Source organism: Pongo pygmaeus, chromosome 16 (assembly GCF_028885625.2).
Source record: "Pongo pygmaeus isolate AG05252 chromosome 16, NHGRI_mPonPyg2-v2.0_pri, whole genome shotgun sequence".
NCBI lineage: Eukaryota > Metazoa > Chordata > Mammalia > Primates > Hominidae > Pongo > Pongo pygmaeus.
The window spans coordinates 55828399-55856035 of NC_072389.2; the positions used below are offsets into that span (position 1 = coordinate 55828399).

General features: G+C 35.5%; 1 protein-coding gene across 5 annotated transcripts in view; it reads right to left on the minus strand.

Annotated features, from left to right (window-relative positions):
- TRPM7 (transient receptor potential cation channel subfamily M member 7) overlaps positions 1-27637 on the minus strand; it is a 129162-nt gene that overhangs the window by 22405 nt on the left and 79120 nt on the right. For 3 of the 5 annotated variants that reach the window (XM_063652233.1, XM_063652232.1, XM_063652235.1), the window contains 13 exons: positions 26517-26672; positions 26296-26439; positions 23944-24072; positions 21621-21899; positions 16020-16194; positions 13138-13264; positions 11313-11497; positions 10503-10635; positions 8805-9520; positions 6478-6545; positions 5344-5403; positions 3518-3614; positions 424-491 (listed from right to left, as the gene is read on the minus strand). In XM_063652233.1, the coding sequence (XP_063508303.1) occupies positions 424-491; positions 3518-3614; positions 5344-5403; positions 6478-6545; positions 8805-9520; positions 10503-10635; positions 11313-11497; positions 13138-13264; positions 16020-16194; positions 21621-21899; positions 23944-24072; positions 26296-26439; positions 26517-26672 (2337 nt within the window). The remainder of the gene's footprint in view (positions 1-423; positions 492-3517; positions 3615-5343; positions 5404-6477; positions 6546-8804; positions 9521-10502; positions 10636-11312; positions 11498-13137; positions 13265-16019; positions 16195-21620; positions 21900-23943; positions 24073-26295; positions 26440-26516; positions 26673-27637) is intronic. The other 2 variants (XM_063652234.1, XM_054450615.2) reach the window with 1 other exon arrangement.

The following is a 27637-nucleotide window of genomic DNA, read 5'->3' on the forward strand; positions in this document are numbered from 1 at the left end:
TTTGAATGTAAGTCAGTATTTTCTTGAGCAAAATTATGAGCACTGACTTATACATAATACTTGATTATAAAGGAGTAATTTTTCTGCCTTTTCCTGAGCTTTTTGTCTTGTCAGTGTGTACTTTTAAAGGGAATTTGCAAAATCAATTATTATTGCAGTTAGCTGGAAATGAGTTCATACAATTAGCTTCAATTCAAACAAAAAGAGATTCCTGCCTTTATTCTGCATAAATTTTTCTTTAAAATTCCTGACTATTCACTGTAAGAAACTTTTCTATAACTGCTACTATGCTAAAGTCAGTTTTCTTAAGAAAAATTTTTTTGAATTTTTGATATAGTCCCAAATATCACCACTTTGTAGATCTTATCTAAAAAAGTTTTATGTATTTAATAATACATATCTGTTTAGTTGAAATCTACAAACCGGTATTAAAGCTGCTTTGGAATCTACTTCATGAGTGTCTTCGGTAGATGGCCTTCTACTGATTTTTTCTGCCAAAAGAAAATTAAAAAATATAAAAAAGCTACACAACTGAAGTTTTATGAACACCAACTAACCAAACACAAAGTATTCTAGGCACAGTATGACCTTCATAAGATAACTCAACCTTTCCTCAACACGCTGAACACAAGAGTTACATGAGGCCCATAAATTATTCAATTTATTTTGAGTAAACTATTCAATTTATTGTGAAAAGGCAACAATAAATGAGAGTATGAAATAAAAAAATATTTCTCTCCCTCCTGTTCCCAATCACCCTGACTGGGGACAGTAAAGGTAATTCATTTCTTGTATATTCTTCCTGGGATATTTGTATGTGTATACACATACCCCTGCCAATATTTAACATAAATGGTAGGGAAACATATATGTCTTGAGGGTTTTGTTTTTTTAAACTTTAAGCTTAGAGATTTTTTTTTTTTTTTTTTTTTTTTGAGACAGAGTTTCACTCTTGTTGCCCAGGCTGGAGAGCAGTGGTGCAATCTCAGCTCACCACAACCTCTGCCTCCCGGGTTCAAGTGATTCTCCTGTCTCAGCCTCCCTAGTAGCTGGGATTACAGGCATGTGCCACCACGCCCGGCTAATTTTGTTTTCAGTAGAGACTAGGTTTCTCCATGTTGTTCAGGCTGGTCTCAAACTCCTGACTTCAGGTGATCCACCTGCCTCAGCCTCCCCAAGTGCTGGGATTACAGGCATGAGCCACTGCACCTAGCCAGCTTAGAGATTTTCTACAGAAGAACAGAGATGATTTCCCAATTATCTTTTGATGCTCTCTTTATTTCATACTGGATATACAGTAATGTATTTAAACAAACTCCTACTGATGGAAATCTGATCTGTTTCCAATCTCTTCCTATGATAAACAATGCTGCAATGAATAATCCTTTTCCCCAATTTATGATAATACCTTTGCTGTCATATCTTATTTATCCAAAATGAACTTTAGAATTAAGCCTACTTCCAAAAAAAGTCAGGACATTAAGTTACAAATCAGAGAAAGCTCACAATTTTACAGTACAACAAAGGATAACCTCAGAATGAAGAAAGGAAAATCTCAGAACAAAATTTGTATTCCAGGTGTAGAGGACAAAAAGACCAGACTGAGATATATTAGAAGACTCTGGGCAAAATGTTTTCAATATGATGAAACTGACAGAATACATTATATTCTGAATATCATGAAGAAATTTGGTTAAATACCAGAGAACCTAGAGTGCTGATTTAACCAAAACTGTAACTATACTTGGTGGAAAAGGGTGAACGGGTGCATGTGTGTGTGTTCGTTCTGGGAATACAGAGTGAGAAAAGAGAGTTCAATTCTTGTCTTCTTTAGTGGAAGGTCAACAGATACAGCCTAAAACTGAAATATGACGATGCTGCAATACAGGTAGGTTTGAGTATCACTTACTAGAAATGCTTGGGATCAGAAGTGTTTCAGATTTCTGTTTTTTTTTTTTTTTTTAATTTTGGAATATTTGCATTATACTCACCCAGGTGAGCATCTGAAAATCTGAAATCTGAAACGCTCCAATGAGCATTTCCTTTCAGTCAGTACTCAAAAATTTTGGATTTTGGAGCATTTTAGATTTTGGGATGTTCATACTAACTTAGAAATAACATCTATGTTATCTTAAATACTGAGAATTCTTTTTCTTCCCTCCTAATCCTTCTACCATTTCTTTTTCTTTTTTTTTTGAGATGGAGTCTCGCTCCCATTGCACAGGCTGGAGTGCAGTCGTGCGATCTTGGCTTACTGCAGCCTCCATCTCCTGTGTTCAAGCGATTCTTCTTCCTCAGCCTCCCGAGTAGCTGGGATTACAGATGTGCGCCACCACACCTAGCTAATTTTTGTATTTTTAGTAGAGATGGAGTTTCGCCATGTTGACCAAGTTGGTCTTGAACTCCTGATCTCAGGTGATCCACCTGCCTCGGCCTCCCAAAGTGCTAGGATTACAGGCGCAAGCCACCCAGCCCCCTCTACCATTTATTTTACTTGCTTTACTGCTCTGGCTAGAATGTAAAACAGAAACAGTAACAGTCAGAATCCTTGTCTTGCTCCCCATCTTGGGCTTTCAATAGTTCACTGTGAAGTTTGATGCTTTGTGATAATTTTTTGTTGATATCCTTTTTGAGATTAAGAATGAATACTGAATGTTAACCAAATACCTTCTCTGCAGCTGTTAAGATAATCTCATGATTTTTCTCCTTTAATCTGCTACTATCATGCATTATCACAATTATATTTTTGAATGTTAAGACAACTTTCATTCCTGGAATAAACCCAATTTGGTCGTAATATGCGTTGCTGAATTCAGTATGCCAAAGGAAAATGAAAGAAGTGATGGTGAGGTGGACAATGTAGTACTGTTTTTCTTAAGGAACCTTTATAATTATTCAACTTTTCAATGATGTGCATATATAATTTTGACTTATAAAAAAATTATGATATGGAAACATCACCACAATACAGTAAACGAAAAATTAATGGTACAAGGCAACATGTATTATCTATGACCTTTTGTGTAAAAAATGAGAGGTATAAGATTGTACTGTCATACATGATTGTACAAGCATGAAACTCTAAAGGGTAGACAAATAGTGGTTACATGTGGGAACAGAGTGAGAGGGAAAATTTTCAGAGTGTTTGTATTTTAATTTTGAACCAAAAATGTATGATTTTTAAAAGTTTAGAAAAATATGTTGAATAAGTGATGATAGATTAAAACATGATACAGATGAACAGATACATCTGTAAAAGCTAAAAGCAGCAGATTTATAAAAAGTTTTTCTATTCTATCTTTACAGAATAAATAATTTGTAAAACATATTCTAATAAAACATTCTAATGAATGCTAGGATTACAACTTATTCAAGGTTACAGTAACTATGGCAGACCAGAATTTTCATCTTCTGACTCCTGCACCATTCACTACTCACGTGTTTGACAAACATAAAATACATTTAAAGTGTAAATGAGTATGTTTTCTGACACTATTCATATAGTCAAAATACTCACCTTGTTTTGAATGAAGAGGAATGGAAGTTCTGTGGCAGTCAGTAAATCCAGCAAGAGAACTCACTCGTTTCAAAGTGTTTTCAGAAGTGTTGTTATTCTGCAAATATTGTGCATACATATAATTTGAAAATAATTGAACTAAATTTCAACCCATTACTCTAAGTAGTATAAGAGTCCCTTGATCTATTCAGCTCAATATGCTTTATTCTACCTGGACACCAATGGGTATATTATAGATTATGGTTATTTTCTTCAATGCCAATTTCAAAAACTGCACCAAAACACCTTATTTGACTACTGTTCCTATAAATCCATCCAAATGAATTTTTTATAATCATAAAAACTCAGACTGGGTGTGGTGACTCACACCTGTAATCCCAGCACTTTGGGAGGTCTAGGAGGGCGGATCATGAGGTCAAGAGATCGAGACCATCTTGGCCAACATGGTGAAACCCTATCTCTACTAAAAATACAAAAATCAGCTGGGTGTGGTGGCGCACGCCAGTAGTCCCAGCTACTCGGGAGGCTGAGGCAGGAGAATCACTTGAACCCGGGAGGTAGAGGGTGCAGTGAGCCAAGATCAAGCCACTGCACTCCAGCCTGCTGGCAGAACGAGACTCCGTCTCAAGAAAAAAACAAAAACAAAAACAAAAACAAAAGAAAACAAAAAACCTCACAAAAAAGTTGGAAAAATATACAAAACTGTGGAGAAAAAATGCAATCATTATGAATTCACCTCACCCCCAAAGAAGCTATTATCTTACACGTATCTTGACACACTGATAACATTAATGGTGGGGGAACTATTTCCTTTTGGGGATCTTGGTAACTTTCTTATTGCTTTGTATGAGCTATTTATACAACAAGGTTATCCATATGCTCACTATTTTGTCAAATTTCAATTTGACAAAATTGAAATTTTTTAGGTACTTAAATCTCTACGTTCTTTAGGTACTTAAATCTCTACATTTCCCCTTAATATTTTTCTATTATTTATGTATTTGGAAAGCCCTGACGGCTTTACTGGCTCAATAAATACTGCTATTTTTTTTTTTTTTGAGACGGAGTCTTGCTCCGTCTCAAAAAAAAAGGTTGTTTAAATCAAAACACAGCTACTGCTTTTCTGCTAACTCACAGAAACTTGCAATGTCTTGTTTTTATCAAGGAGTATCTGCCACTTAAAAATTTTCAGCACGTTTTTTCTTTAAGTTCATTATTAAAAAGGTAAATCTGTGGGAAAACTCTGATGCTTTACCTTTTCCCATTAAGAAATGTCCATTTATCCTAAATTTTATGTCTTACTTCTATCAAGTGCTTTGCAATAGCAAAATGATACCACCAGAGTGTGGCAATATGACAATAATTTGTGTAAAGAAAAAGAAAATGTGATGAACTTAGGTTTAAATAATTCTACATTATAAACAGCTTTACTAAAACTTATGAAAGTCCATAAAACATTTCATTTATCTATAAAATCCACTTCAACCCTATATGGAATACAGATATTCCATATGTCATATGGCAACAATTGTAAAACCAATTTGGTAGACAGCAGTCTGTTCTTTCTACTTCCTAGCACTTTTTCTCATTCCTGCTTTTCTTCTTTCTCTTTTTATCATGTGTCAGCTAAGGCTACCTAAGTGAACTTGATCCATTTATTTAGCTCTCTCAGTCTAAATATGCCATAATTAAAATGGTTAGAAAACACTGCAAATTATAGTCTTATGATAGGTCCGCTGAACCTACACCTATTTCCTCCAGCTAAAAGCACATGGGTATATTTTAAGCTGACTTTCTGACTTCTGCATATACTAAAGAGACTTTACCTCATATTTAGGCATCTCTGTACACTCCATAATCACATTTCTTACATCATTCTGCTGCTCCTATTTGAGGTAAGAAAATTATGCAACTATTCTCAAACTTAAAGGCAAATACAGAAAGGAAAAAACCCAGGTAATCATTACGCCTCAATTTGCATACAATAACCAATTAAATTCCAAGTTATCAATATCTAGTTAATAGATGTTAAGTTAATCGATTTAGTACAATACTTTAATCAAAATATGATAATAAAAATACAAAATGTTACAATATAAAAATGCATTTGAGTCTACTTTTTATATGTAGGGTAGTAAGTAATATGGCCTGACAGCAATTATATAATTAACTTGGATCACATAAAAAGTAATCATTCATAGAAACTTCTATGTCATTATCATCTCCTTGGTTTTAGCTTTAGGAAAGGTCCTGTTTTCACTGTGTATGTCACTTAACATTTCTATAATGTAAGTTCTTTAAGGGCTAGAGAAGCTTAACACCTTTCTAGGTGTTTTTAATTATCTTGGTGTAGCCACGTTACTATTCTAAAGGCTCTAAATAGCCACAAGTAATATACGAGAGCAACATTTAAGAAATAAAACTAACTTGCAGGCAAGAATAGACCTTTTTTGCCAGCTGTTCTACAATTTTGAAACTTATTTCGCTTGAGGTCAGGAATTTGAGAGACCAGACTGGACAACATGGTAAAACCTCAACTCTACTAAAAATACAGAAATTAGCCAGGCATGGTGACGCGCACCTGTAATCCCAGCTACTCAAGAGGCTGAGACAGGAGAATCACTTGAACCCAGGAGGTGGAGGCTGCAGTGAGCGGAGATCACACCACTGTACTCCAGCCTGGGTGAGAGTGAGACTCCGTCTCAAAAAAAAAAAACAGAGAAATGTTAAATAGCTGATGTTTTTTATTTAGTGAGTATAATTACACAAGCTATTTGTACCTTTTCATGTTCCTCAATTGTTCATTTTTTCAAATTGAGGACAGCTTCAAATATTTGGTATTAGCATGTTATCTGCTAAAACTGTATTTTTGCTGAAAAAATGTTTAATTAAATTTTGAACTAAACATCAAGATGGTAAAATAAATAGAACTGTGGGTGTTTTAATAAGGATTTACTTACGGATAGTATTTCTTTTATCTTGTTTGATGTTTCTTTAAACCTCTGTAAATCCATGCTATCTCTGTGTCCTTTAATAGAAAAAAAGATGTTGCAATGAGAAATTTTTATTTTTCTTCACCAAAATAATGGCACTGCTTAAAGTTTATATAAAAAAATAGGTTTATGCTGTTTTTCAAGTACATTTGATGGCTCTGCAGTCTCCTTTAGCTCTTTTGATAAATAAAATTGAAAATTGCCAAGAAGCTGGTGAAGGTTACAGTTTTTTTTTTTAAATTTGAGAACAAGTCTCGCTCTGTTGCCCAGGCTGGAGTGCAGTGGCGTGATCTCGGCTCACTGCAACCTCTGCCTCCCGGGTTCAAGCAATTCTCCTGCCTCAGCCTCCTGAGTAGCTGGGACTATAGGCATGCGCCACCACACCTGACTAATTTTTGTATTGTTAGTAGAGACAGGGTTTCACCATGTTAGCCAGGCTGGTCTTGAACTCCTGACCTCGAGATCCGCTTGCCTTGGCCTCCCAAAGTGCTGGGATTACAGGCCTGAGCCACCGCACCTGGCCAAGATTATAGTTAATTTTACAGTAACGTTAAAAGCCAAAGTCCTTACAAAAGAAACCAACATGTGATATGAATAAATAGCTCGAAATTTAAAAGAAAAAAGGGGACCAAGCATTTTTACTATTTAAAAAAAAAAAAAAAAGCATTACATATATACGGATAATCACTCAAAAAGGAATGATTTATTCTTATGCCTATAACTTAAAAACAGAACAAAAATATTTTGGCAATAGCACTTTAATGACCTTAATGAAAACTGTTTCACACATACAGATTGTTCAGACAACATGTTAATAAACCCATGTATAATCTCCACATTAAGGCCAGCCTAGCAAGTTATTTAGGCACTGAACATGCTGATATTTACTGCTAGGCTATATAGAATTCACTCTAGATATACAGATATATAACTTTTCCTATATAATATACATGTAGAAAAAATATATATGATATATACATATACCCCACTGGTAATACATTAACAAATAGGCTAAAATGCATTTTAAAAAATAAATTGGACATTAGCCAGGTGTGGTGGCGTGTGGCTGTAATCTCAGCTACTCAGGAGGCTGAGGCAGGGGAATCACTTGAATCTGGGAGGCAGAGGTTGCAGTGAGCCGAGATTGTGCCACTGCACTCCAGCCTGGGAGACAGAGGGAGACTCCGTCTTAAAAAAAAAAAAAAAAAAAAAAGGAATAATTTAATGTAGGAAAAGTTATATATCTATGTATCTAGAGTGAATCCCATATAGCCTAGAAGTAATATCAACACGTTTAGTGCCTAGATAACTTCCTAGGCTGGCCTTAATGTGGCAATTTTCCATGGGCTTATTAACATACTGTGTGAACAATCTCTATGCATGGAAGTTTTCACTAAGGTCTTTAATGTGTTACTGCCAAAATAAACATTTTTTTTCTGTTCTTATCTTATTTAAGCTTTCATAGGTATAAGAATAAGTCATTCCTTTTTGAAATGTTCTTCTCTGTGAATATATAAATAGGTAGACCGTAAGTACTAATTTTCCCAGTAGATTCCTAGATTTCCATTGTTGTTCTGATATAATTATTAATAGTGCACCCTTTCACTTTTAAAGTGTGTTCGTTTGGGTAAAAAAATTATATGGTCATCTATTTACAGGGCACTGCTCTTTTCCAGTTGATTCTAACCTCCCCTAGGAGGTTCTCCAAGTACTTAACACTTAAGAATCACTTAAGTTTTCAATAAGAGTTGATGAAACCCAATTGAAGATATTCAAATTCAAAAGACAGAAACTAAAATTCCATCAAAGAGGTTATGTGCCAATATAACTCTTATAGCCTAATTCAGTCTATTTCCCCTACTTCTGATTTTTTTTTTTTTTCATTTCATTTCTAGAGACAGGGTCTCATTCTGTCACACAGGCTATAGTGCAGTTGTATGTGATCATAGCCCACTGCGGCTTTGAGCTTCTGGGTGCAAGCGGTTCGCCTGCCTCAGCCTCCTGAGTAGCTGGGACTTCAGGCACATGCCACTGCGCCTGGCTACTTCCAAAAATTTTTTGTAGAGATGGGGTCTTGCTATGTTGCTCAGGCTGGTCCTCAACTCCTGGGCTCAAGCAATCCTCCCCACTCAGCCTCCCAAAGTACCAGAATCACAGGTGTCTGATTCTTTTTAAAAATTTTATAATTATACTCTATGAAAAGATAATGACTTTTAACACAGTACATGTTTCTATTATTTCTAAGGTGAAAAGTAAATAATATTGATACACAAATATGAATTTGCCAAACTTACCTACAAATGCTCCAAATTCTATATTATCTCCTTCTGCAGCTTTAGAGCAAACAGTTTCTTGATCTTTGGTTCCAGTTTCCAAGTGGCTTTTGCAACTTGGCTGAGATGGTGTACTAACAAAAAATTTGGTTGGTGGGGATGACAGATGTGGTATGCTAGTAGATGAACTGCCTAATTTTTGATTTTTATTAAATATTTTTAAGAGTTCTACCCCATGTAGTCTCTGTCGCAGTTCTGGAGGGGAAACAGCACTTGGGAATAAGGCACCAGAAGAGGAACCAGCCTCTGGAAAATTAAATTCTTTTCTCTGGGGTATTGCAGGTAAGTCTTGACCAAATATATTACATTGGGGATCTTTGTCATCTTTCATTAAAATATTACAATGAAAAGGATTATTACTTTCAAGATCACCTTGAGGAAGAGAGGAGCTAAGCGTATTTACAACACTATGCTTTTTCCATACAGAAGGTCTTACAGGACCATCATCAATAAGGTTTTGAGCCAAGTGTTTGGAAATGCTCAGTTCTCGTGTGATTTCATTATGAACTTTGCTAGCTTCCGACGCTTTCTGGGCAGTGAGTGTTTTTAATGTATCTACCGTCAGGGCTGAAAGATCTTGCAAATGGCCAATTTGAGAATCTAATGATTGTAATGATCTTTTTATGTAGTTGACACGATCTCCAACTTCCTTAATCTGAATGCACATCTGTTCCACTCTGTAGGAGAGAAATAAGCTTTTTTTTACAAATGTGAAAAAATAATGTAGAATTTTATTTTGTAGCCTCAAATAATAATGATAAAAAGAGAAAAATTTTACATGCATTTAAACAAGATATAAAATAAGGTACGGTTATTTAAATATACAAGGCCTACCTTATGTTTAAGAAGGATCCAGTGCTAATCTTATATTAAAATGCAAGATTTCAAAAAACGTTTTTGTTCCACAGGCTACTTACTCCAATTACCCCACATCAAAGTAACACAAAATAATGTATATACAGCTACATATACACAGAACTACCATTACTGTTGCTATAACTGTTACCAAACACCATATGCTTCCAGAATGTAGTGAAGCCAACAGAAAAAAAGAAATGCTGGCCAGGCGCAGTGGCTCACGTCTGTAATCCCAGCACTTTGGGAGGCTGAGGCGGGCAGATCACGAGGCCAGGAGTTCGAGACCAGCTTGGCCAACATGGTGAAACCCTGTCTCTACTAAAAATAAAAAAATCAGCTGGGTGTGGTGGTGCACGCTGATAATCCTAGCTACTCAGGAAACTGAGGCAGGAGAATCACTTGAACCTGGGAGGCGGAAGTTGCAGTGAGCCGAGATCGTGCCACTGTACTCCAGCCGGGGCAAAAGAGGAGATTCTGTCTCAAAAAAAAAAAATAATAATAATAATAATGATAATAAAAGAAATGCTGTAAAATAGTGAGGATAGTTTTACTTTTCTCCCTCCAAACAGTAAAGAACAGTAAACTCTTCTATCTTCTGTAACTAGGGTAAAAAATAAGAGACTGACCAACTGACTTATATGAAGTATTAATAGAACTGAACGATCTTTCCAATATATAATGTAAAACTATAACTATGCTTATTGTTTGACAAAATAAATTTAACAATGACCATGTATAAGAGATATAACTAATAGATCCCATTTAGACATATAACCGATTTTAACTAAAGGGCTTCTGAACCTTTCAAAAGTGACACGAATTCTCTCTTCACTCCCAGAATGAAATTTGTCATCTTTTTCATTGAAATACATCTCAACACACTGCTCTTCAAAATCATGAAGTTTCTTTTGATCTTCTTCTGTTAAGAAAAGTTCTATGGGAGGAAAAGGAGAAGAAAATCAATGAAGAGCTATCAAGTTATCAACTTCAGCTCATAATTCTTACGAATTATTCAAGGTTTCTAAGACTACATCCATCATCTGCACTTTTTAAACTTTTACTACTATGCTTCTAAAGCACTAGACAATTATCTTTCTTTTTTGCTTCACCAGTGTGATGTCAGCAGAATATGATCAGGTACTTCCTCCTCCTCTTCTGATTTCCTTTTCCTGTACAACATCCCTCCCCTATCTCTCTCATACCTCTCCCTCACGTATCTACTCAGAGAAATTTAAGAACTAATTTGAAAGTCCCTGTAAAATTTTAAGCATAATTTGACACAGTATGATTAGTCTCATGTACACAGAATGTACTAAAACTGTTATTGTTTACAGAGCTGTAAAAATGGTTTGTAGAACAGCAAAGAAGTTAGGTTTACATTACCATTTTAACAGAAACAGAGATGCCATTCTCATAACGAAGTTTAACGCTAAATCCATTTTTATAGATATCATATTGCACTTAAAAATTCCTTTATGTATAGGCAAATTTAACAAAAATCTTTATCATAACATTAACCCACTAAGTCATTTTTGAATAAAATCAATATATAGCCTTCGGTGTAAAAATGAGAATAAAATGAAAACATTTGCCTTAATATAGTTTACTTACTTGGTCCATCGGAAGTCTTATCTTTCTTTCTTCTCTTACATATGCAGCAAAAGAGAGAAACTATATGGCTAAGAATGATAAGTGGAGGAGGCAGAACTGGTTTCTCATGATAAGCCATAATAAAATGATAACGCTGGTACTTCCATACAATATTGGAAATTGCCTTCACTTGTAAATACACATTGCTAGAGAAATAATAAAAATAAAATAAACTTTGCTAACCATCTCTTAAAGTTTTAAATACTGATGATTTCATTGTAATTCTGTACTAAATAAGAATTCAAAAAATATCCTTCTGTAAACAAAACTAATAGCAAATGAGAAACTGGAAAAGATACAGGCAGTAAGTATAAGGCAAAGATTAATATTCAGCAGAAAAAAATAATTAAAAAAATTTAAAATATTGTATGTAAATGGGTAAGACATAAGAAAATACTCAGACTTATTAGTAATCAAATAAGTGCAAATTTTAAAAAACAAAATCCTGGCTGGGCATGGTGGTTCATGTCTATAATCTTAGCACTCTGGAACGCCAAGAGGCAGGAGGAGTGCTTGAGGCCTGGAGTTCAAGACGAGTCTGGGCACCATAGTGAGACCCTGTCTATTTAAAAACAAAAAAGTTAGCCAGGCGTAATGGTGTATGCCTATAGTCCCAGCTACTATGGAGGCTGAGACAGGAGGGACTACTTGAGCCTAGATGGAAGAGGCTACAGTGAGCTGTGATAGTGCCACTGCACTCCAGCCTGGGCAACAGGCTGTCTCAAAAAATAAAATACAATAAATTCTTTTATTTACTATCAAACTGGCAGCCATTAAAAAAAAATACTCAGTGTGGGCACAGAGTTGAGGAAACAGGCCTATTTAGACTTAAGTGCAAAAGCCCTAAAAGTACATATACTGAACAGCCCTGCTTTTAGAAAAACATTCTAAACAAGCAAGTATTGCTCACAGATTTAACTACAATGTGGTGTTTAAGAGCAAGAATTACAAACAATCTAATTGACCAATATAACATACTAGATTGAAAAATTATGGTCTATATCATGGAGTATCAGGTAGCCATTAAAAATAGACTGGAGAAGAATATTTGTTTATCTGAAATAACGTTCATGATGCTTTGCTTAGTTATAAAACAGTACATAAAATATAAAAATAGGCTAGGCACTGTGGCTCATGCCTGTAATCCCAGCACTTGGGGAGGCTGAAGTGGATGGATCACATGAGGCCAGGAGTTCGAGTCCAGCCCGGCCAACATGGTGAAACCTCATCTCTACTAAAAATACAAAAAAAATCAGCCAGGCATTGTGGTGCACACCTGCAATCCCAGCTACTTGAGAGGCTGAGGCATGAGAATCCCTTGAACCCAGAAAACTAAGGTTGCAGTGAGCCAAGATTGTGCCACTCCAACCTGGGTGACAGAGGGAGACTGTGTCTCATAAATAAATAAATAAAAATACTATTTCTGAAAAGAAAAATGGTTTATATATATTTGCAAAAAAAAGATAGAAAGGTGTACACCCAAATATTAACAGTGGAATTACTGATGAATTTTCTATATTGAATGCGTATTTGTTGGCAACCGAGGAAAAATCCCAGATAACGATTAAATTTATAAAGAAAACTGCATGTTGAAAGATAATCGAACTTAAAATTTAGAACTCATTTGATTAGAAAAAGCATCTCCTATTTGTAATTTTTCAAATCTAATTTTAGTAGTTTAAGCCTCAATAAAATTTTTAGATTTTAAGTTCTATAAATTTCCTTCAAAATATGTAGAATTGCATATTAAATCATCTTATAACAAGCAATTGAACAAAATTCTTACTTGAAAAATGCAATAAGAAGATTAACCATAATGATATACTGTACAAAGAGGTAGACTGCTTGAAGAAATGGAGTCAACCACGTCCCAGGACCACAGATTTGAGGGATAACAGAATCATTTGCACACACTTTAGAGAGAAAAAAAGAAAAAAATAAAAACAACTTAAATATAGTAATTCATCAGTAACTGCTATTCATGAGTGTTTCTGGTTATTTATTTACTTAAAGTAAGTTTCGATTATGTACAAATCTGTTTCACAGATTCCAGCAAAAGCCTCTGGGCAGGGAGCCATAGGAACCCCAGCTTAAGAGTGTTCAAACACAAAAAGATGCTGTGAGAAAAGTGGGTGCTATCTGTTTTACAACTCCATTCCAGAAAAGAAAGCATATTTAGGTGTTATATTTACCCTTTGAGGCAGGGTTTAACCTGAGGAGCATTAAAGAGGGTAAAATTCCTGGATCAACCATATGACAATATTTCTGTAAGAAAAATGTCTGAACTTTTTTTTTCCCCTGAGACGGAGTCTTGCTCTGTCACCCAGGCTGGAGTGCAGTGGCGCGATCTCGGCTCACTGCAACCTCCGGCTCCTGGATTCAAGCAATTCTCCTGCCTTAGCCTCCCGAGTAGCTGGGACTACAGGCATGCGCCACCATGCCCAGCTAATTTTGCATTTTTGGTAGAGACCGTATTTCATCATGTTGGCCAGCCTGGTCTCGAACTCCTGACCTCGTGATCTGCCCGCCTTGGCCTCCCAAAGTGCTGGGATTACAAGCATGACTCAACTTTAAGAGTTTGGTTGACTCATAGCAAAACCTGTACATTTACAAACATTAAGAGTATTGAGTTTATCTTATTATGTCACAAAAATGGGGCTGAAGAAATAGCTAAAAAGTGCTTCTCAATTATACAGTGATTAGATTTGAATTCCTTGTTTTTCATTACCCCTATCTGAAAAATTTCTGAAGCCAGAACATAGCTAATCACAAACAAGGAAAGGAAGAGCTTTAATACCCCCCACAGCATTACAAGGAATAAAATAAATTAGGCAGGGCAAGGATTAGAATTAAATAATGATGAATTAGTGATAAGTTCTAGCTAAATATTTATAGTACACTTAGCATTTAGTATTTGGTAATTTTTTAAAAGTATATGCATCAATGACACTCATAATGGTTCTATCATTCGTTTAAATGGTTTTACGGGCAAATTAATGGTAAGGTCTTTTCACTCCTAAATAATTTTATGAATCTATTTCCATTCTATTCAGATTAGTTTGTGGAAGCAAATACCCAAGAAAGAGAATGCAGAAAACTAAAAAACTATACTCAATGCTTTATAACAACTACACAATTAGAGTCATATCATTAGAAAAATAGCAGACAGCCAGGCGTGATGGCTCACGTTTGTAATCCCAGAACTTTGGGAGGCCAAAGCAGGCCGATCACTTGAGGTCAGGAGTTCAAGACCAGCCTGGCCAACATGGTGAAACTCTGTCTCTACTTAAAAAAACAAAAACAAAAAACTAGCCAGGCATGATGGTATGCAGCTGTAATCCCAGCTACTCCAGAGGCTGAGGCATGGGAATCACTTGAACCTGGAAGACAGAGGTTGCAGTGAGCTAAGACCACACCACTGCACTCCAGCCTGGGTGATAGGGTGAGACTCTGTCTCAAAGAGAAAAAAAAAAAAAAGTAGCAGACAATGAAAACCTGGAAATAACACCAAACAGAAGCCATTAAACACAAAATTTGACCAGGCTGGTAAAACAACATTAGTTTAACTACCGCCCAAGAACAAATAATGACCACAAATTTTCTATGTGGCCACCCTTGGACCTAACCACAATCCTCTCACTACATGGCCAACCCTTGACCTAATCACCCATAAACATGTAGGAAGGGAGTAACACAGATACTGGGGGAGGGAAGAGTGAAGGAAGAAGAAAGAACAAGAGTGAGAGAGAATTAACAAAATAAAGATTCTATATCTCAAATGTGGAAGTCAGCAGAATATCACTGAAAGCTGACAGCATCACTTATGTTCACAGGTTATCTAGTCTCACTGGCTAAGACAACGTAAGAGTCAAAATGTGAATAGTAACAAAATTGAACAACAAACTTAATATTCTCTCTAAGAATAGGGTTGAATCAGTGGGAGTTATGTCATTGATTATCCAGAGAATGTACTCACAAGCTACAACAAAAACCTTGAGTATCTGTCATCTGTAAAACTCAACTTGCTGTAAGCTTTCAGTATTCACACAGGATCATTATTTTTGTAATTAACATTGTGCTTGACTTCTCAATATCGAATCTACCCTGAATGATCTACGCTAATCATGGCAATCCCATCCCCCTTGTCTGTAATCATTTTAGAGATAGGCAGGCTGAAGCCAACTCAAGCTAATGAAATGAAAGGACAGGTTCAAAAGGGAATTTCTATGAAAGGGACATTTTCCTCTAAAGAGAACTATCGATAAACAGTGTCTCTTTCCTCCTGTTGCTAATGACGGTCTTATGATCATAAGGGAAACTTACAGAGCTGGCAGCCGGATGAAAAAGAACAAGTGTCCTTAGCTATGAATTAACCAACCCTAAAGACCACTGGACCTAGCTCAATACTGTTATGTGAGTTAATAAATGTCCTTATTGTGTCCTAGGACAGTTTAGACTAGATTTCTAATACCTGCCACTAAAAAAATTCTAAAATACTTTTTCTTCCAATTAATTTGTATGTTTCTTCTGGAGTTCACTAACGCCTTTGTGTGGGGCTTAGGGTGGTAATAGTTTGACTTCTGAAAATATGCAATATTACTATAATTCAATATTGGTTTTAAAACACAAAATAACCAAAAGATAAATCTGTAAATATACAATTCTTACCATCAATTTCGTATGCATAAACTTCACCAAAAATCATCCAGTATGGGTGAAAAACTATATCTTTAGCAAGAGTCCAAGATGGTGCTTCATGAGGATAAAGTATTGCCTTTCTGGGAACACCAAAACTAAGTAATACAAGAGCCATAATCACTACAATGTAGAACATATTGGCCACCTGTTAAAAAATGAACACTGTTAAAATACAAGGAAGTTTAAACACTATGACAAATCTTTTTAAAAGATTCTAATGTTCTAATAGACCAAAAAAATCCATTAAACACAAAAAATCTTTGAGATTATTTTTGTTCCTAGTGATAGCTTTCAGAAGAATTTCATCACTATATAAATCTTAACATCTAGGAGATTATGTAAAAAAAAATCTATTAAGCTAAGCAAGTCATGGGCATCTTTATCTACATAATGAACTGTATCACTGGTTCAAACTGAAGTGTGGCTATCTCTGTGGTACGTGAAGATTTTCAAGAAGTACAGAGACAGGGACAGATTTAGGGAATCAATTTCCATAACTGCCCTTTCCTAAAGCTTCTCTGTTCTTATAATGGAAGCACAGACTCTCTCTTTTCCATGTTGCCTCTGATAATTGTACTTTGCCCACTTCACACAAAAAAATAATACTTCCCACCCACCCTGAATCCATGGGTGCCTTGTCCTGGGATATGAAAACTTCCTAGGAGCCAAACAAAACAATCTGAATTATTAGCATGGGTGTTGAAAAACTAAAAGATACCAATGTCTGGGAAACAAATACTTTTGTAAGTCATGTAGTTTGTAATTCTTTAATTTCAATAAAAGGGCCTAATTGAGCTAAAATCCAGTAATTCATTGAAAAATTATTTTCATTGTTAAATTTCATTGTTAAATTACAATGTACATTTTGACATAATTATGTAAGGATTCAAAGAATTAAGTAGAATGCTATAATAAAACTTTACCTCCCATCTACTTATTTAGGTATATAAGTTCTCCAGCCTGCACTACTTATTGTCTAGCCTAGAAAATATAAAAAAGTGAATATACGACCAGGAACAGTGACTCAAGCCTGTAATCCTAGCACTTTGGAAGGCCGAGGCAGGTGGATCACTTGAGGTCAGGAGTTCGAGACTGGCCTGGCCAACATGGTGAAACCCTGTGTCTACTAAAAATATAAAACTTAGCCGGGCATGGTGGCACACTCCTGTAATCCCTGCTACTCAAGAGGCTGAGGCAGAAGAATCACTTGAACCCGGGAGGCGGAGGTTGCAGTGAGCCAAGATCATACCACTGCACTCCAGTCTGGGAGACAGAGCGAGACTCCATCTCAAAAAAAAAAAAAAAAAAAAAAAGGAATATACATATAAAGAAGTGAATGCTTTCTCACTCTAGCAATATGTAATATTCATTCATAAATAATCATCTAGCTGAGGAGAAAGGCCTCATGCAAAAGAGAATACATTTACAATAAATCTGTACATTAACCTACTGTAAACTTAAAATAATTGTAATGACAACTTAAAATAAATTATGACATATTCATATATTTTTAAAATGAATATACAGTGACAGCAGAAATGGAAAGTAAGATGTGAAAGGTAAAGGGGACAGTAAGTAGTCAAGGCCGGATAAAGTAATTTTATAGGGGCTTAAGATTAGGAAGAAAAGTTGTGTAGATAGCTGAGAGTCTTAAAATGTCAATTCAAATGAAGAGATGAGACTTGATGCTTCATCTTTAAAATTTTGTTAGATGAACATATAAATTTCCTTTTTAAATTAAGAGCTGGGTCTTTACAACTTGCAGAGGCCTAACACGCTCCAAAATTCTTAACTGGGTGTTCTTATTTGCAAAATGGACAAATAATGCCTTCATTGAGCATCTGAGAACATTACTGAGAGAATGCATGTTTTTAAATAAACAAAATATTGCAAAACAAAAAATATATTAAGATAAAAGATTTTAAAAGGCAAAAAATGTATTAAAACATTATTCATGCTATTTGATATATTTTGGAATATAAATGTTTGTAATTAAAGGAAAAGCCAAGTCAAATATTCCAAATGAAACCCAAATCTGTATTGACGTAAACTAAAATTATTCAAGCTCTATGGTTGATGATTCATAGTCATCTTTGCATTTCACACGCCTTTTCACATAAAGCCTAAATGACAACCACTTTCCTTGTGCTTGATACGAATTTAATTAATTAAAAATATGTGAGTATCAGCTTGCTCATAAAAATGAGGATTCTTAAAGTAAAATTTTGCTGGGCATGGTGGCTCACGCCTGTAATCCCAGCACTTTGGGAGGCCGAGGCAGGCAGATCACAAGGTCAGGAGTGCGAGACCAGCCTGGCCAATATGGTGAAAGCCTGTCTCTACTAAAAATATAAAATAAAATAAAGTAAAATTTTAAAAAATGAGGATTCTTATAATGCATACAGAATGAGTGTGAGAAGTTTAGCATGTACCATATAATTTTCATTAGTCTGCTATTAAAAGATGTATTAGGTTGATGCAAAAGTAATTGCAGTTTTTGCAATTACTTTTAATGGCAAAAACCGCAATTACTTTTGCACTAGCCTATAAAGTGTGAGGGAGGTTTCTTCTTTTTAATCTTTTATTGTCTTCAAGCTTTTCAAAGCTGTTTCCTCTGGTTAGAAACTCCCTGCTCAGAAGAAAAATCCCACGTATTTTCTTTTTTGTTAATGATTATACTTTAAGTTCTAAGGTACAGAAATACCATTTGACCCAGCTATCCCATTACTGGGTATATACCCAAAGGATTATAAATCATGCTACTATAAAGACACACGCACACGTATGTTTATTGTGGCACTATTCACAACAGCAAAGACTTGGAACCAACCCAAATGTCCATCAATGATAGACTGGATTAAGAAAATGTGGCACATATACACCATGGAATACTATGTAGCCATAAAAAAGGATGAGTTCATGTTCTTTGCAGGGACATGGATGCAGCTGGAAACCATCATTCTGAGCAAACTATTGCAAGGACAGAAAACCAAACACTGCATGTTCTCACTCATAGGTGGGAATTGAACAATGAGAACACTTGGACACAGGGTGGGGAACATCACACACCGGGGCCTGTCATGGGGTAGGGGGCAGGGGGAGGGATAGCATTAGGATAAATACCTAATGTAAATGATGAGTTAATGGGTACAGTAAACCAACATGGTGCATGTATACCTATGTAAATCCTACGTATTTTCTAAACTCCTTTGAAATGCCATAATCTTTGTGAAAGCCTTCATGACAGAATTGGTTACTAGCTCTTCTATCTTCACATAACAATTTATCATATTTTTCAATAGGTACCTATCTGTTCACATGTCTGTATTTAGAGACTCAATTGTTGAGTTCCGTGAGGATCTGGACCATGTCTTATTCAACTTTGTAGCCCCAGCTTAGTTTAAGTCTTAACATGTAATAGATACACAATGATGAAATAATGAATGTTAGAACTAGAACAGTAACCATTATGAAACTTCCAAAGGGGATGTAAAGGGAAGCTGGCACTAGGGGAAAACAGACAATGATGGAACAAATTACTAGTTGACAAGGAGAAAGACATCCCAGCAGAGGGTGGTTCTAGAGAAGATCACAAATAAAGGCTTCTGTACTTCCTAACTCTTCCATTTACATTACCATTAAAGTAACTAGACACCACTAAGTCACTAAATAACCTGGTAAGCATATAAGAGCTACAACACCTTTTTTGCATGCTAAAATGTTAGGCTAAAACCAATTCTTCCCAAAAAACCTTAACTGCCCTATTTTTCCTTGAAATACCATAAGAATGCCAAAATGTGTGAATAATGAGTAATACTTTGATGTGAAAAACAGTACACCAGTTATTCTCAATTAAGGGGGGAAGACACATTCTCTTGGAGGGGAACAGTGCAGTGTGAAACTGCAAATATAATAATTTATATTTAGAAAACCTAAAAATCTTGTTTTCAAGATGCGAAGATAATCTTGTGAGCTTAGCAGGGTTACTCAAGAAATATTTAATTTAGAAGACTGATTTTTTTTTAAATTATTATACTTTAAGTTCTAGGGTACATGTGCACAATGTGCAGGTTTGTTACATATGTATACATGTGTCATGTTGGTGTGCTGCACTCGTCATTTACATTAGGTATATCTCCTAATGCTATCCCTCCCCCTGACCCCCACCCCACGACAGGCCCCAGTGTTTGATGTTCCCCATTCCCCACCCTGTGTCCAAGTGTTCTCATTGTTTAATTCCCACCTATCAGTGAGAACATGCGGTGTTTGGTTTTTTGTCCTTGCAATAGTTTGCTCAGAATGATGGTTTCCAGCTTCATCCATCTCCCTACAAAGGACATGAACTCATCCTTTTTTGTGGCTGCATAGTATTCCATGGTGTATATGTGCCACATTTTCTTAATCCAGTCTATCACTGATGGACATTTGGGTTGGTTCCAAGAGAAGACTGATTTTCTAAGATTAAGGGAGTATAAGAAACTCTAAGAATAGCTTTTTATATTTATTAAAATGGGACAAATATTTTAAAATAGTTGAGAAACAGCACGTATTTTTAAATCATATTTTGATAAAACTACTGTATATATTTATTTACAAGAAGTTTGAAACAAACACATGCGTTCATACATGTCTTGAGAGATGGAAGGATGTACGTTAAACTGTTAATAGTGAATGTCTCTGAATAGTGATTTGTCTGCATTTGCTGAAATTTCCTAGGATGAACAGGAATTTCAGAATAAGGAACAGCAATAGCTGTATTACAAATTTTGCCTTTTTCACCACTGAAAACTAAAAGGAATTATGGCAAGGAGTAGACCCAATATATTTTAGATTCAGTGTATAAAAAAATTACACATTCAACTTGACATCTCGATTTTAAAAAATAAAACCTGCCACTCAGATAAGACTAAGGAAAAGAGCAAAATACTGGGCATACTGTATTAGGAAAAGATCAGGTATTTTGGAATTAACTTTTATAAAATAGCCTGGATCAAGCAGGGTGTGGTGGCTCACGCCTGTAATCCCAGCACTTTGGGAGGCCAAGGCAGGCAGACCATCTGAGGTGAGGAGTTTGAGACCAGCCTGACCAACATGGTGAAATCCTGTCTCTACTAAAAATACAAAATTAGCTGGGCATGGTGGCGCACGCCTGTAATCCCAGCTCCTCGGGTGGCTGAGGCAGGAGAATCACTTGAACCTGAGAGGCAGAGGTTGCAGTGAGCCAAGATAGTGCCATTGCACTCCAGCCTGGGCAACAGAGTGAAACTCCGTCTCAAAAAAAAAAAAAAAAAAAAAAAAGCCTGGATCAGTGAAGACAGGAAAAAGGAGTTACCTACAGACATAAACTATAGATAGTATAGCTAACATTATCTTGCAAAGCACAAAATGGGTGTAGGGGATTGGGATTGAGCATGAGAAACTCTTAAGGAATGGCAGATTTGAAGTATGAGGCAAACAAACACAAAACAAAAGACATTCACTGGCTCAAATAAAACTATGTTAATAACATTTTTGTGATTTTTTAAAAAAATCAATAAACCCATGAGTATTATCAAACGTCTCTCAACTTACCATTTTTCCAATCATCATTACATAAGGTCCTGCCTGTTGATTTACAGCTAGAAAATCTAGCAAACGCACATACCAAAATATTATGTTAAGACAGTAAATTAATCTTCCAGCCACAAAAACATGATTATCATATGCATTTGCAAAGTTCCATTTTGCTCCAAATCTTAGTCCAAATCCAATGAAGAAAGAAATTATGGCAATTGTATCACTGATGTTGAAGTAATCACTAAACCATACTTTAATCTTCTGGTTTACTTTCCCAGCTTCAGACATAAAGATCTAAAGGTTTAACAACAACAAAAAAAAGTGTAATCAATTTATTCCTATTAAAACACATACAGCATTCAACTATAACATTACAGTAGAATTTCACATAGCTTTTATTTATTAACTTATTTATTTTGAGACAGAGTCTTGCTCTATTGCCCAGGGTGGAGTGCAGAGGCGCAATCTCGGCTCACTGCAACCTCCATCTCCCAGGTTCAAGAGATTCATCCAACTAAGAAGTTGAAAATTCAGATTACAAGCCAGTTCTCTAGACCTGGATTGTAAAATACTTTTGAAAAATTGTTTTATTTCAAATTAAAGCAGCACCTGGATATCCTGGTAGTAGCTGCCAAACCTGCCTTCTTTGTAGAAAGTAAATAACTCAATGGTTTAAGTAGCTGTATTTACCTAACTTATTTAAAACATATGACTCTTCTCCTGAATATATGAAGTTTAAGAATTATCTTTTGGGAGGAATGGTAACACATTCGCAACTTCAAAATTCATGGTGTATCATAAATACTGCAAAGCATCCGTTTCACTCTTCTCCCTTAGCCAATTAATTACTCTTCCCACTAGAGGCAACCACTACTATTACTGTCTCATGAACACTGGCAGAGCTATTTTATGAATATACATATTTTAAAATGCTTTGCAATTTGCTTTTATCATTTAACAAATCAATTTCTTCAAACATGCTGATAAAACAACAGATTTAATAAACATATGGACCATAACACTCAGAGGAATTTAAAATACAAAATAAGCTATTTAATAAGAAATTCCTTCTGGTTCGAGATGGTGTTTGGAAAAGAAAAAAAAAAGAAATTCTTATGATATCTAAGTGAGAGAGAAATACAACGCCTTCTAATTATTTTTGCAATTTCTTGTATTCTCTAAATGTAAGGTAGAGACATTAAATAATTCAGAGGTACTTATGCAAGTATGTTATAAAACAATATTCATGGCCAGGTGCGGTAGCTCACGCCTATAATCCTAGCACTTTGGGAGGCCAAGGCGGGTGGATCACGAGGTCAGGAGTTCGAGACCAGCCTGACCAACATGGCGAAACCATATCTCTACTAAAAATACAAAAATTAGCCAGGCTTGGTGGCACGCACCTGTAATCCCAGCTACTAGGGACGCTGAGGCAGGAGAATCGCTTGAACCCGGGAGGCAGAGGTTGCAGTGAGCTGAGATTGTGCCACTGCACTCCAGCCTGGGTCACAGAGGGAGACTCCGTCTCAAAACAAACAAACAAACAAACAAACAAAAAAAACAAGTATTCATGTAGCTACTACTTCAAAAACAAAGTATAAATATTAAGAAAAAGATTTTCTTCAAAATCAGGATATTAAAAAAGACCTATCTATTTTATTTTTATTTTGAGATAGAGTATCACTCTTTCGCCCAGGCTGGAGTACAGTGGTGCAATCTCAGTTCACTGCAACCTCTGCCTCCCGGGTTCAAGTGATCCTCCTGCCTCAGTCTTCCGAGTAGCTGGGATTACAGGTGGCCGCTACCATGCCCAGCTAATTTTTGTATTTTTAGTAGAGATGGGGTTTCACCCTGTTGGCCAGACTGGTCTCGAACTCCTGACCTCGAGTGATCTGCCCGCCTCAGCCTCCTAAGGTGCTGAGATTACAGGCGTGAGCCACCACGCCTGGCCTAAAGACCTATTTATAATTTACCTACCTAATTGGCTAAATCAGGTACGTAAATTAAAAGTCATTTAGCTAAGTATATTTAATACTTTTTGAAGAGTGACAGCAAAAATGTGAATGTTCAGGAAATAAACAAAATATAGGGTACATTTTTATAGGCTACATTTCTGACACAAATCATTTTATTTGTAATGGCAACAAAGTATACAGCATACTCACTAATCTCTATTCTTTTGTCATTATTTTGGGAACAGCAAAATTACACAGGTTCTACACTTCTACAATGTCATCACACACACACACACACATCCACGTATACACCCAAAACAAAACAAAACAGAAAATCTTCCATGTATACAGTAAATTATTGGTAGAAAAAACTAAAGACATACCTCACGGACTTTCTCAATGGCATAAGTAAAAATATAAGCAATAACAATCCATTCTTGAACTGAAGGTAATTGTTCCATTTGTACAAGAACCACAAATGTATAAAGCATCAGAAATCCTAAATATGCCAACTAATGAAAAAATAAAGGTTACATAAATAACATTGGTTACAAAATAAATCTTTTAATTATGAACATTTTCAAAGACACACAAAAATAGACATTAAATGAAACTTTGTGAATTATCCCTTAGTTTCCTTTATTAAAACAATTTTAGAAATATCTCTTCTTCAGCACAGACATTGCATTTACTGCAGTATAAATGGTCCCCAGGGTATAAACGTGTTGTTCTACAACTCTTGTCAACCTTTAGAACGTCCCACAGAAGAGATTTTACAATCAGGTTTATGTTCTCAGCATATGCCACACAATTCTGCTTAACTCATACCTACAGTATCATAATATATTAAAATTACTGCAGAATTTCACCACCATTATCATCAAGGAACACATGTTTCCTGCCTCCTTCCTCCCCCAACCAAACAGTATTCCTAAAAAAGACAACTGGGGCAGGCCACGGTGGCTCACGCCTATAATCCCAGAACTTTGGGAAGCCAATGCAGGCAGATCACCTGAGGTCAGGGGTTCGAAACTAGCCTGGCCAACAGGGTGAAACTCCATCTCTACTGAAAAAAAAAAACAAACAAAAATTAGTCAGACGTGGTGGTGCATGCCTGCAACTCCAGCCACTCGGGAGGCTGAGGCACAAGAATTGCTTGAACCTGGGAGGTGCAGGTTGCAGTGAGCTGAGATCATGCCATTGTACTCTAGCCTGGGCAACAGAGCGAGACTCTGTCCAAAAAAAAAAAAAAAAAAGAGAGAAAGAAAAGAAAAAAAGACAAGACAAGACAAGACAGACAGACAACTGGTATTTTCTTAGCTCCCAGTCACGAAAGTTGAACCCCAAAAAGTGGAAAAAATGTGAAAAGCCTTTGCCCCAGGTAAGGAAACAGCCCACCTTTGATACTCTTTACAAAACAGGTTACAGAGAGGTGCTAAAGTTTATGTATAAACACATGTGAGTATTTATTTCATTTCAGAAGAAAACCCACACTTATTGACCCTCGAAAAATTATGGGTAAGAATCCTCTCATCTCTGTCTTGTCTCCACCAGTCCTAGAGTAAGTCACATCCTTTATTTGATTATCTATGGCAGGCTAGGGAGTAAACTGCAGTAAAGAAAGAAAAGAGAAATTCCTGTAGTCACCCACGTTGGCTATTTTAACGTAGCCATTCACATGAATGCAAACGTAAGAAAACTGCCCTATTTTCATTAGTGGAGACAGAATTTGGAGATTAGATCAGATAACTGATATTTGCAATTTCAGCCTCTGAACAGGAAGGAACAAGAACATTTTCATATAGAGATGTAAGGAAATGTTAATCTCAGGTTAATGGTCACATGTGTGGGTGAAAAAGCAATCACCAAAGAAACAAATTCTTATTGATTAAAATGAAAAAATCTCCACAACAACAAAGTTAAAAAACATCTTCATTAAGGGTTTTCCTATGAAGGGGAGTTAAGAACTCATTTACTCAGTCCCTGGTTAAAAGTAGGGGCTAATCTCATTTGCTGTATCACCTGTTCCTTCAGGTTGGTCCATTGCTAGGGAGTAGCACCAGCAAGACAGCCCACTAATATTTCCTAGTGCTCATTCTCCACACGAAACAACCAAAACAACACATAAACACCTACAGTTCAACCAAAATAACAGGTGAGTCCATCCTTGTATGGACATACGCTCTTTAACCTGCTAGTAAAATCAATTTTTCCATAAAGCAAGAGAAAAGCCAATTATATGGAAGGTAATCAAGCATACATTTTAATACGATTAAAGAAATAAGCCACAGATAAATAAAACCAGATAAACAATCTGGATTACTTTTTATCATCATCAGTTAACACTGCAAACAGGTTTGTTTCTAGACTTTTATGTATTATCTGCAAAATCCTAAAGCACAAAAAATTGTAAGTGTGTATCAGAATCTCTTTTGGTCCATCTTTTATCATTATTTTTACTAGTTGATTAGTATTTGCTACCAACTTACAAAGGCCAATGGTATCGTATATTTGTTAGGTACATTTTTGGTTCCAATTAGACCTAAAATTTGTTAGTGTTTATCACTCTAGATGATGACAATTTAAATGAAACTAAGGCAAATGTATCACTCTTTTAAATGTGAAATGCCTTTTCAGTGATCTAAGTTATATCAACATTAGTATGGATTCTGAACCAATGGTCCCCCAAAGCCTAACTCTTAAAAACATCATGCTCGTGTAATTTAAAAACATACCGTGTTAAACCAGAATTTTACAATTGGTGCATGATAAAAGGCATAAAACTTTCGCGTGATTGGAAGCTTTTTTGATTTCATTTGTATCTCCATCTCATTCTTTCCTTCATTACTATCCAAAATTCGTACTTCTTTAAACACTTCCTAAAATTAAAAAAATATTCTTTTGTATAATTATTCAGAACAAACTTATATTTACTTTAAAATGTTTTCCTGCTTACCATGGGGATCTCTTCTGTTATGTTCTGAAAGTTGTTTTCGCTGTCATCCATTGTCATCTGATGAGCATCTTGAGATTGTGGGATATGGGACATTTCAGCCTTAGTTTTATATTCTAACAGTAATATGGCAGGTGGAACTAAAATGCTTAGTATGACCTAAATTTTCAGAAACATAATTTTGCATTTTAAAATTAATGACCTTCAAGAATATAATAAAAACAAAACAAAACAAAGAATATAATAAAAACAATAAAAGATATTAAATATCTTTGATTAGCCATTTTGCCCCTAGCAGTGGAGGGAAAAAAACAAAAAATTGATTTTTTACTTATATATTGTATTTAAAGAAGCCCAATTTTAATTGTTTTAAAGAGTAACAAAACATTTGATTATTATGATAATAAGGGTATAGGATAGATTCAATAATTATTATAGACTTGTCCTTTAAATAAAATCAGATTACAATTTGTTCAGAAAATGCATTTTGTTTAAACAAAATTCAAGCCTTATAAAGGTGCTATGTCCTTAATTTTATCCTAAATCTCTTTGCAAGTGTTCCATGTCATAACGTGATTACTCAGCTTGTGCCTCTATAAACAAAAAGGTTTATTTCTAAAATTTTACTTATTACTTGCAAAATCCCACAGCATGAAGAAATTGTAATTGTGTAACAGGTTTTCTGTTGGTTATTCAGTGGCCTATGGTTAAACTATTTGCCTGATTTCTGACTCCTACATTTCTGTACCTTATTTTAAAAGATATAAGAGAACAAAAAGCAAAGTTCAAAGCAGTATCTATCACCATGATGAAACCAAAAGTACATGCCATTTTACCCAAATTTTTAATCATAAAAACAGGCCACATGGATATACTTATCTATAATGGGTATATCAATATACTCATCCAATATACTTTAAGTAACTTAAAAGTAACAGATTATTAAATTAGCAGATAGGTCTTGAATTTCAGAATTTGGGAATAATCCTTTCATAAAGTAGTAACTTTTTTCAAGGCTGCTCAGGGCCATAATCTCCGATATTTCCCATTTGTTCCCCTTCTAGCTCAAAGAGAGGCCATAATCATTATAGACACCTGAAAAGGATTCAAAAGTAAAGAAGAAG